The 12,227-nt window shown below is 41.4% G+C and overlaps 1 protein-coding gene across 1 annotated transcript; it reads left to right on the top strand.

The window, feature by feature from the left end:
• The first annotated feature begins 1,131 nt into the window (after positions 1-1,131).
• On the top strand, positions 1,132-11,825 carry LOC141003493 (E3 SUMO-protein ligase ZBED1-like). The gene is given in 4 exon segments (XM_073474886.1): positions 1,132-2,742; positions 2,955-3,267; positions 11,027-11,301; positions 11,304-11,825. Coding segments are annotated over 4 exon segments (2,721 nt in total).
• The last annotated feature ends 402 nt before the right edge of the window (positions 11,826-12,227 follow it).

Below are 12,227 nucleotides of genomic sequence, written 5' to 3'. Positions count from 1 at the left end.
GTTTTAGTCAATGGTGTCTTGTCTAAAACCCTGGTCTCGAACACAGGTTCTCCACAAGGGTGTGTTCTTTCTCCATTGCTTTTTATTTTATACACCGACAGCTGTAGGTCTCTTAAAGAGGACAGTTACTTTGTTAAATTTTCAGACGATACAGCTTTGCTCTCACTCCTTCAGGGCACAGAGTCAGACCACGGACAGGCACTCCCTGACTTTGTCAAGTGGTGTGACGATAGCTTCCTGGACCTAAACGTCTCTAAAATGAAGGAACTCGTCATAGATTTTAGGAAAAACAAGGCAAACACCACAGTCAGTAGGATTCATGATGAGGATGTTGAGATTGTGAACTCTTATAAATACCTGGGCACCGTGTTTGACTCCCAGCTTAAGTTTGACTACAATACTGAGTCAGTAGTCAGACGGTCCCAACAGAGAATCCACTTGTTGCGGAGGATCAGCTCCTTTGGCGTCTCAAAACCCATTCTGTGTTCTGTGTATCTGTCCTACATTGAGAGCCTCCTTACTTTTTCCTTCATCTGCTGGTTTAACAGCCTGACAGTGAAGGACAGGAACTGTCTAAATAAAATTGTAAATGTCTGCTCTAAAATTATAGGTATACAAATGACAGATCTAAACTCTCTCTGGGAGAGATGTGTCCGTAAAAAGGCAAAAGGCATTATTAACCAGGAACACGCTCTTCATAAAGAATTTGCGCTGATGCCATCAGGACGGTGATATAAGCAGCCTCTTGGGAAGACCTGTCGGTATTCCAAGTCATTTGTTCCTTCATCTATTCGGCTGCTAAATGCAGAGAACTGAGCCGGGAATTTGGGCAATGAAATAGTGTTCTGTTTCATTTATTATAATATGTCTATGTATGTATGATTTATGTCGTATGAATGTTTTTTATGACGGTGTCAACCACTGTAGAAACTGAATTGCCCTTTGGGGATAAATAAAGTTTTCTTCCTTCCTTCCTTCCTTCCTTCCTTATTCACGTCACCTGTCAGTGGTTTTAATGTTGTGGCTGATCGGTGTATATACTGTGTGTATATACATATATATATATATTAGGCATGGTACGGTTTATGTGGGCAAACCGAACCGTACGGTTTGCTTCTCACGGCACGGGGCATGTGTAGACCGTACGGTGTCCATGGTTTAAGTTTTTTTGGTGACCAGACGTTCGACGTGCGCATTGTAGCCCGTATGTTACCACGTGGTTATCAACCAAAGCAAGGAGGAGCGGCGTGTACAAACATGGCAAGTGGAAGTGAGGAAGGCGGGCCGCCTAGGCCGGACATAGAGGATGCACCATCGTCATTTAAGTCAGGTGTGTGGGACCATTTCGGATTCCGCGTCACTTATGATGATGCTGGCAAAAAAAGCGTGGATCGAACGGCCACGATATGCAAGCATTGCAGAATGCATGTTCCGTACGCTGATGGAAACACTTCGAACATGGCCAGCCATTTGCGCAGATATCACCCAAGTGTGTTAGTGGAGGGGAGGAGAGGAGCGCCTGCCAAAAAGCCCTTTACCATCAGCGCGGCATTTAAACAACCTCTGGCTGCGGACACCGCCAAGGCCAAATCAATTTCAAAAGCCATTGGTTTATTCATTGCGAAGGACATGCAGCCCTATAGCGTGATGGAAGGTGAAGGCTTCAGAAACATGGTGAAGGTGTTGGAGCCGCGATATGTCATACCCACTCGGAGATACTTTGGCACGAATGTCATTCCAAACTTATATGAAGACACAAGACAGGACATAGTTAAAGAGCTATCGGAGGCATGCCAGGTAGCGCTGACGACGGATGGATGGACTTCCAGGTCCACGGAAAGTTACCTGACAGTGACAGCCCATCACATTACGCCCCAGTGGGAGTTAAGAAGCTGCGTGTTACAAACGCGCCCGATATACGAGAGCCATACCAGCGAATTTCTGTCCCAAAAGCTGAGAGAGGTGGTGGAGGAGTGGAAGTTGGAGAGGGGCAGCGGCAGTATTCCTGTTACAACGGACAATGCCAAAAACATTGTGAATGCCGTAGGTTTGACGGAGGGACTTGGGCCACAGATTTCCTGCTTTGCGCACACCGTCAACCTGGCAGCCAAAAGCGCAATATCCAATGCCCAAATCGCACGACTGTTGGCGAGAGTCAGAAAGGTGGTTACTTTTTTCCACCGTAGCACTACTGCCGCATTCGTCTTGAAAACGAAACAGGACTTGCTGACATTGCCAGATCACAAGTTAATTCACGACGTGCAAACTCGCTGGAACTCGACATACGACATGTTGGAGCGCTATGTGGAGCAACAGGCGGCCATATATTCCGCCGTGACTGACAAAGACATGAAAAAAAAAAACAAGGACATTATCCTGTTGAATGACGGTGAGACAAAGCTGGCAGAAGGCCTCATAGAAGTGCTTAAACCGCTGAAGAATGTCACCACCCTCATGAGTACAGAAACATCCCCCTCCGTCTCAATGATCATGCCACTGCAGCGCATGGTGCTGAAAGCAATGGCACAACAAAGTGCAGATGACAGTTCTGCCATCAAAGACGCCAAGGCAGCCATCAGCAAGGATATCCAAAGCAGATACAGTGATCCTAGCCTTCAGGACTATCTACACAGAGCCACAGCACTAGACCCAAGGTTCAAGTCCCTGCCTCATCTAGATGAAGCCTGTGTTGACAAAATCTGGGGTGACCTCACAATAGAACTTGTGAACCTCGAAAAGCAGGTAGGCTATTCTGATGTTCTGTACATATAAAATAGGCCTAGCTTAAATGTTATTCATCATTTATAAACTGCATTTAATCTTTTTTTTGCTATTATAATAGATATATAATAGATGTATATTCCCACTGCCCTGTGGGAGTTACTGTAACTGTTACTGTCACCTGCTTCATGCCATTAACATTTCCCAAATGTCTATCGTCTGATTCTTGTTAGGCTCAACAAGCCATTGAGGCCCAGGCAAGCACTTCATCCTCAGGAGCAGAATCCGGCCCGCCAGAGACCTCTCCTCCCTCCAAAAAATCGGCCATGGCAACAGTTTTTGCAGACTTTTTTACAACAGAGGCAACAACAAGTGCAAAACCTTTGTCAGATGTCATAAATGAGGGGGTCACATCCTACAAGCAAGCTGGCTGCATCTCTGTAGATGAAGATCCCCTCGCATGGTGGAGGAGCAATGCACACAAGTATCCCCATGTGGCGAAGTTGGCACAACGTGACCTGGCTGTCCCAGGCACATCTGTGCCAAGTGAGCGGGTTTTTTCTACAGCAGGGGACATTGTCACGGCAAGTAGGTCTCGTCTCTTGCCAGAAAATGTAGACAAACTGATTTTCTTGCAAAAAAATATGAGAATTAAGTGAAAGGGGGAGGGCTGTTATTAACAGTGCAGTGTTAAGGTTTATTGCAATATTTAATTGAACCTTTCTGTATTTTTTGTATTGTTTTAATATAAGAGTGGCAATTTAAGTTGAGATTTTTTTTAAATATAAGAGTGGCACTTTATGTTTAGATTTTTTATTGTTTTTAATCCATATGTTTCTTTTTTAAGCCATATGTTTCAAAGCACTGCACTTTAATTTCAAGTGAAACAATACACATATTCTCTCTCAGGGATTAGAGTTGTTGATTTTGTTTTCTGTTGAGCTGGTTGGATGGTGGGCTCATTATGTTTACAGCCTCATGTTCTCAGGCAATTGTGTGTTCTTCTGTTCAAAAGACTTCGTCTGTTCCTGTAGATGCCACCAGATGCAGCAAACATTCCTGACACTTTTTTGAGTAATAAATGTAAAACATGTTGAAATCATCCATGTCTTCCTTCTTGGTCTATCAAAATACTAAGTTTCTGAAATAAAAGAGTGTGCTTAGAGGCAATTGAACCTCTGCATTATTATTACATTATAACTATAATTTTATACCCTTTTGCTGTATCCTAAAATATGGTTAGTTAAGGTAAATGGCAATTAACTTGAGACTTTACCCCTGTTATAAATTGGCTGTTACCAGAATGGCAAGGACCAAGGATATTACTAAAGGGCAAGGCACTGTAATTTCATAGTTGTGTAGTACTGTGGTAGTAAAATCTTTTCAGTGATTATTACAGTGTTCCACTGGTGTAATGGTGTGTATTATGGGCCCAAGATAAAAAGTTAAAAAAAAAAAAAAAAAAAAACGTACAAAACCGTAAACCGTAGACCTCATACCGTGATACACACCGAACCGTGACTTTTTTGAACCGTTCCACCCCTAATATATATGTGTGTGTATATGTACTTATTTATATATTTACGTATACATGTGTGAGTGTTTGTGGTATGTAAATTAGTTTATCACTGCCGGGTCACCAGCTGTTATCAATCATAATCACTCAGAAGAAATTAAGAGGCTACAACTCTAAATTCAGATTCACCAACTTTCTATAATCATCAAAATAGATCGTTCAAGTTGTATGTATATTTTTGAGCCAGCAGATTTGGTCACATTTTCAGAAGACCTATAATAAATTCATTATTGAGACAAATTTCATGAATGTTTTTTGTGACAAAGTAGTATGTATGATCCACTCATTCCATCACAGAAAAATGAGAGCTGTAGAAATTATTGGAACGCAAGACTGTCATGATATACACGTTCTTTACAAGGTATGTAAAAGTTTGACCATAACTGTATAATCACTGTTGTGCCATTCAGCCTGTACCCCACTACCCCTCCACAGGATTTGTTGTTTTCGCGTTTCCATTTATTGTCACGTACAGAGTTGTCTAATACATTCTGGTGTCGCCATGTTTGGTTTTGAGAGATGGGTTTGAATTAGGTTGATTCTGGCAATTTCGCTGAACAACTTTGCTGAGCTGTTTTTGTAATATATGAGAGTTTCAAAATTAGCCGCCATGTTGGTCTGGTTTGAAATGCCCATGAGTGCCGTTAGTCCAATCAGTTGCAGCTAGTGAGTGTTTTCTGGGTTGTTGGAGGGTGTAGCCTGTTTTGGTCAGACATGCAACGTTGGGAGGGGTCAAATTATGCCACTGTGGACACGTACCTTCAGTAGGTGAACAAATCAGTAGTTTCATGTGTGAAGTTAAATGGTGCTTTTGCTACCTTAATGCTGTCATTATAGTCACTAACATAGAATTCACTTCATTTTTCATCCTGGTTGACAGGAGGGAAAACACTGTCTAAGTATGCTTGAAGGAGCTGGTGTCGCTCTGGTTGAGGTTTTTAAAGGTTTGTATGCAATTTTCTGGCACAATGTTTGAAGAAAGTATGCTTAATTTAAGGATAGTGACAGAGATAATGGTGCTTTGGCTTAAGGGGATGTTATTGAAACAGTTCCACTCTGGATTGGATGTATTGCTCAATGAGGACACTTAAATTGGCATACTGATTGGCAGTAATTGCTGGTGCACATCAAGCTGACTCAATGCTGTCATGGTTTGAGTTTTTGAGTTAGTTGTTTCCTGTTTTATTTTGTAAGGTTCATCCTTATGTGATCCATGTGAATATGTGTCATGTTGCCGTACCTCCTACCCTCTGTCTTGTTTTTCCTCCCTTGTGATTGTCCTGATTAGCCTCCTATGTATTTAGTACGTGTGATTTCCCCCTCTATTTGTTTTTTCATCCTTTTTCCATGCTCACCTGTGTTCAAATAGTCCTTGCCTTCCCATCTCCCTTTGTCAGTTTGTCTGTTCTGTTTCTCCACGTCAGTCCTGTGTCTCTTGTATTCCTTGTGTTCCTGCCTATATTCCCAGTGCTTCTGTGATTTGTACTTCATTTGTTTGTTTGTTTTTATATTTCTCTCTTTTTTGTTGATTCACCCCTGCCTGTTTTTGTTGGTTTTGTTGCTTGCTTTTTGGATTCAAGAATTTGCTTATTAAAGCTTGTTTTTTGTTTTCAACCTGCATGCCTTTGCATTTGGATCCTTGCTATTTTTTGAAAACTGTGGCAAATGTGGAAGTACCAAAACCTGCAGTTTTTCAGATGGCCAATTGAGGCTGGCTCTAAAAAGCCCAACTTTACAGCAGAAATAAATATGTTTACAGCTTGGTGCAAAATACATTTTGGTCTCTATACCTAATTTATCCCTGTATGATTTCACAGGAAGAAAAAACTGCGTGTGCGGCACTCGTCTGAGCGGCTAACTTTATCTGCAGTGGTACCGGGAGTACCGAGAGTATAAGAGCCATTTTCTTGTTTGTTAATGTAGTTATTAAATGTAATTTATCATACTGTTAGATTACTGCTAGACCACGCCATCAGGTGCGTGCGGAAATGTTTTTTTGCCACAGGGAAAACATTATTTTTTAAAGGCTAAACACAAATAAATATGGATTGAAGCAGAATATTTCATTAGGTAAAAACATGTTGTGGATTTTTGAAATTATTACATTGACCTTTTTCCAATATATTTTGACTTTTGGAGTTTTCAAGTGCCTCGAAATGATTAGAAATGTTCGGATGACATGAGTCAGAAGCAATCCTACGCAAAACAAAACAAAGACAAAAAAACAGACAGATTTAGGTAGGCTACTACCTATCTGCAGACTTGATGTGAAGTAACTTCATAGTGTTCAAAATTACAAAAGCTGAAATGTATGGAAAAAATATCGATGTAATCATTTCCAAAATCCACAACATGTTTTTACCTAACAAAATATTCTGCTTCAATATGTGTTTAATCACAGAAACAACATTTTCACTGTGGCAAAACAAAGTTTGCTCTCGGATTTCTGCACGCATCTGACACCGTGGTCTAACGGTAATCTAACATCATGAGAAATTACATTTATAACTACAATAACAAACAAGAAAAAAACAACTTTTTTCCGCTCTTATTCTATAAGGTGTTGTTAAATCATTAATTCCCCAGCCATATTACTTTCATTTCCATGCAGTACTGTTGAAAAACAAAAAGCTGAAGCATAATATTGATGACCCCATGATAAGGTAGATAATCTTTAAATATGCTCGGTCCATGATCAGAGTCTCAGGGCCTCTGCAGGGTCTCTGTACCTGGGTCACACGTTCTGCCATTGGGGTGCCATGGGAGAAGACATTTCAGTTAGAAGAGAAAGTTCTTCATTGACTGATTTTATGTGCGTAAATACGGTAAATAAACACACGGTATAAGTATGCTGCATCTAACAGCAGACACCACACGGTCTTCATTTATTCAGAATAATATCCGTATAGTATATTCTCAAATTATAACTATTGATGCATTAATGTGTTCATTACTGTAGGGCTGCAGCAGGTAAAGGATGAAAACATTTTAAACAAACCCAGGAGGGGGAGACTACCAGTGGCTGGGAAAATTTTCACCGTGATTCTTGATCCTGTCCCCTAGCAGCATTACTCTTAACAGGCACCAGTTCTGTGTGGCATGACAACTTCTCACTACCAGGGCTGAACTCAGGAGGTTTGTCATCTGCTTCATGTCCAAGGTTGGTAAACTGGCTTATACGTCAAATCTTCAAATTCAAATCTACATTTTTTTTCTGGTTTACCAAGTGGTTAATGCACAATGTCAAGTCAACAGAAACAATGCCCTCTAAGAGGTCACGTCCAAGACATTGCAGAAGCCCAGGTTGGCATGAAAGTAATGTAGTTGGTCGAATATGGAGCCAAACTTTATATCTGTGTCTCTTGCTCTTAGTTCATGTACATGCTGCTGATATGACTGTTTAATTATCTTTGAACCAGAGGACAATGAACTCCCAAAACCTACAAAAAAGTAACTGATGCTGAAATTTTCCACAAAGCCATCAATACCATGAGAGTCAAGATTAAAAATCTTATCAGGGGATAAGTTGTTATCAGGGGACTAAAAACCATTTTCTGTCCAAAAAAATGAAGTATTGTTCTCTACAGAGAAGAACAAGCTGCATGTGCTCAATATTTGATCTGTTGTAGGGCTTAATGTCCTGAAGCCTCACACACACTGCCAGAACCTTGTGCTTTTTCAGCCTGATCCTAGCAGATTGATGACCTCAAAAACATCTTGATAAAGAATCGAGGATAACGATGATGTGTCAGTATAAAGTAAGATATTGTCAGTAGTATTTTCTCCATCCCACACATCCTCAAACACATCATGGCTGGTGAGGCAAGAATGGGTCTTTTCGTACTGTTCTTTGGAAGCAGATTCAGATTCAAAGAGAGAAGTTAGAGTTTCCTTGGTAGAAACTGTGCAAAGCACTCTTTTCCTGAGTCATTTGTACCTCAATACAAAGGCAGACATTCAACATAATTCAAGCTGTTGAAAACACTGACTTGCGACACTGATCTGTATGTAAGATGTTGCCCTTTTTAAATGTTTCATCTTTGCGAGCTTCTCAATTTAATTTGTAGTCATGTCAGGCACCTCAAGCATGGACACTTTCTCTTTATGTTTTAAAAAGAGATGAGATTGAACATCTTGAACTTCTAGAGACCTCTTCAATGATAGTCCGAATTACTGATGCTGCTAAAAGAAGGCTAGTCTGAAGCTTCAAATAAAACAAAGACAAGTTCTTCAAAAAGAGGTACGCATCAACACTATCATATAGTTTACTTGACTCTGGCTGTTCCTCATTCTCATTGTGAGAGGTGGAGGGCTGACTCACAGGTTGGGCCAGGTGTTCAAACTGTGTTTTCTGGGATGGATGTTGTAACACTGCCTCATGCATATGTTCAGCTGAATATCTGTCAAAATTTAAGATTAATCATTTGCACATTTGTGTGAACATTGTGCCTTCAGCAGAGGCTCTCACTACTTGGTTCTGCTCTGCAGCAGCTAAATGAATATGTCACCTCCAACAGATGGAAACAGTTAAAGACTACGTTTGTCTTTTCGTTAGTTCTTTAAAATGTAAATAAACTTATTTTAGTCAGCGTCATGTCTCACAAAGCAGGACTCTGATTGAACAAATACACATTATGAAAAACTGCACGACTCACTGACTGATGAATGTCAAACAGTATTGTTATGTATCTCACTTTAGGTGTTTTAATTTTGTTCACAGAAGGGCTGTTGATATTTAACATCAGCCGAAGTGAAAAGAGTTTCTTTCAGAGTCATATAAAAACATACGTTGCTACATAGAATTAACTTTATGAGTTAGATTATGATTTAGCGGAACTGTTTCCCTGCTCACACACCGTATGCTTGTGTACTAAAGTTGGACACATCCGGCCAGGTCTTTTTGCGAGACTCAGTTTTGACCACTTTCATCAAAGTGAAAGTGGAAGTAATATATACATGTTGAAGAGTGTGTATGTTCATATGTATACATTAACGTTAACATGTCAAATTATTATACGAAAGTGAAAATGTGCAAATTGCTGTAATCTCTACTGCAATTTGTTATGCATATGATCATGCATGTTGATGATTCACATCATTTTAATACTATGACTGATCTGATCTGCTTTCAGTGTCCCAATGATAAACTCTTTTTTCAAAGTCACTTAAATCTTTTCCTCTTGCCATCTTGATGGAAAATCAGAGTCAACTGGGCCTGCTCAACATTTTTATACATGCCACAGAGCCTGGCTGGATATTAATTGCTAAATGCAATGCACCAGGATAAAATCAACTGCATTTGTGATGTGTTCTCAACTTATTTATTCAGGTTTTATTCTTTAATTTGTCACCTGTGTATATTTCCGACAGTATCAAGGTCATCTCAAAATTTTAACTCAACAAAACTAATATCTTTAGTGTCAAATCACAGAAATATTACAAAGAAAGAAACTAGCTGTGTGTGTAACAACAGTGTGGCTGTTCTTCTATGGCTGAGTGATAGATACTGGCATTAGTCTATTTTTTAGAGGCTAATATTTCCCTAGCTGGGTCTCTGTAGAGGCTTTAACAAGGTTTTGTGGATACAGCCCCGGGGCTTACTGCAGGGGAGGCTTTCCAATCAACACAGGGAAACACTGAGAGCTGCTCTACAGACAAGGCAAAAATGATAAAAAGCACTATTATTACAAACAGTGCCCTGATGAACATGTGTGTTAACAAGGCCCTCAAACACACACACACAGAGACACACACACGCACACACATGGCTTCAATCAAGTTCAGTTAACTCTAGCACACACATAACTGAGAATGTAAATAATACTGACCTTATTATGTAGTCACAGAATTGCTGCTGTTTCAATAAAAGACATAAAAAACATGAATATAAAACAGCAAAATCTTTAACATAATACAATACAATAAAACAGTTGCCTTACTTTACCGTTTTATACTGTAACTAAAATACACTCTGTAAAACCTATAATGTACATTCTGATCAACAAATAGAGGTGCTGTTGTGACAGTGTTGGCTGGTAACGTTTTCACCGTGTGTGTGTGACGCTGCCTGTGACGCATACCGGGACTTCCGTGAGATCGAAAGCTGTTGTTTACTGTGTCTCTCTCTTTCTCTATCCATCTTAGCTGTTTTTCTTCGATTTCTGAGTATTTCATAGTCACACTGGTTTTGTATTGCAGCTAACGTTAGACTTTATAACTTGTACGTACTTTGTCGAACCGCTTTTCTGTTACTGGGTAGTCTGTCACTGCTCGGTTAGCTTCCTCAACTTAGCCTAGCTCGGGAGGCAACCGCCATTCTGACATACCGCCTAATTGTCGGAATGGCAACACTTAAACCTTTAATTAAACGTCCCATCATTCCGACATTTTTTGCCTCCTAAGGTCAGAATGGTGGTATTTATTTCTTTTTTAAACGTGTTGCCATTCCGACAAATCTTTTAAAAGGGTTAGGGTTAGGGTTACGGGTTGCGGGTTAGGGTTAGCCTTGTCGGAATGCCAGGACGAAACTTTGTCGGAATGGCGGGACGTTTGCATGTCGGAATAGTGGTATGTCGGAATGGTGACATGTCTGACTAGTACAATGTCAGAATGGCGGTCTGTCGGAATGGCAGCATGTAACCGCCAAGCTCACTGCTTTTTGCCTTTCACCACAGTCAACACAGCCTCGATAAACAAGTGTTACGATGGCTTGTGCTGACTGTTCTGCAGTTGCAGATAGGGTGTCTCTCTTAGAGAGACATGTCCATGAGCTAGAGCAGCTTCTCTCAGTTAGAAACACGGGCACTGCAGATAGTGTTTGCCCCGGGCCTGATAGCAGGCCTGCTAGCCTTAGCACTAGCTCAGTCTCGTCGGCAGCTGCTGTGGAGTTTGTCCCTGCTCGGTCGCGGCGTGGAAGGCGCAGGAGCAAGCCACCGGTTGTGTGGTCTGGTCAGCAGTCGCCCCTCCCGACTGCTAACCAGTTTTCTGTCCTCACTAGCCCAGCCCTAAACTCCACACGCTAGTAATAGGAGACTCTATTACCCGCAACGTTAAGTTAGCGACGTCAGCCACTGTTTACTGTTTACCTGGGGCCAGAGCTTCCGACATAGAGGCTAATCTTAGGGTGCTGGCATCACGCAGGGAGAAACAGGGAACTCAGGCACACAGCACCACAAGCTACAGCAACATTGTAATTCATGCTGGCGCCAACAATATTCGTCAGAAACAGTCTGAGATCACAAAAGATAGCCTAGCTAGGACTTTTCAGGCTGCTAGAAAGATGTGTCGGCATCGACTAATTGTCTCTGGTCCCTTACCCCAGCGGGGTAATGATGAGACGTACAGTAGGCTTACAGCTATGAACCGCTGGCTGGCGCGTCACTGTAGGGAGCAGGGATACAGGTTCGTAGATAACTGGCCCTCTTTCTGGGGTCGCCCCCACCTGCTGAGAGCAGGCGGCCTTCATCCTACTGGAGTCGGCGCTGCTGTTTTGTCTAGCAATATAGACAGGTGTTTAAAGCAGGTTTGACATCAGGGATGTAGCACTCGGCAGGTCGCAGGTGACTAGAGAGCCTGCTAGTGATACAGTCAATGCTGGTGTGGAGTCTACTGGCCTAGTTAACATGGTTAGTCAGGGACATAGTGCAGAGTACCAGACTGATACCCTAGTTTGCAACATTGAGACTGTCACCTTCCCTCGCCACTCTCTCATTGAATCATGCTCTAAATATGTAAACCGCGATAACTTAATCTTGATCTCCACCTCTGACAGTAGGGAAATGTCTCAGCAAGCACCTTACACAGTCTTGCATAATAAAATACCAAAGCTAATCACAATGGCATCCCGTCATCCCTACCTGCATAGGCAGCCAAATCTAACTACTAAAAGGTACCTTGTTCCAATTCCTAAATTATCTACCATGAGCTCCAC

Source organism: Pagrus major, chromosome 1, assembly GCF_040436345.1.
Source record: "Pagrus major chromosome 1, Pma_NU_1.0".
NCBI classification, from domain to species: domain Eukaryota; kingdom Metazoa; phylum Chordata; class Actinopteri; order Spariformes; family Sparidae; genus Pagrus; species Pagrus major.
The sequence above is the reverse complement of the archived record's forward strand: the minus strand, read 5'-3'. Positions and strand labels throughout refer to the sequence as shown.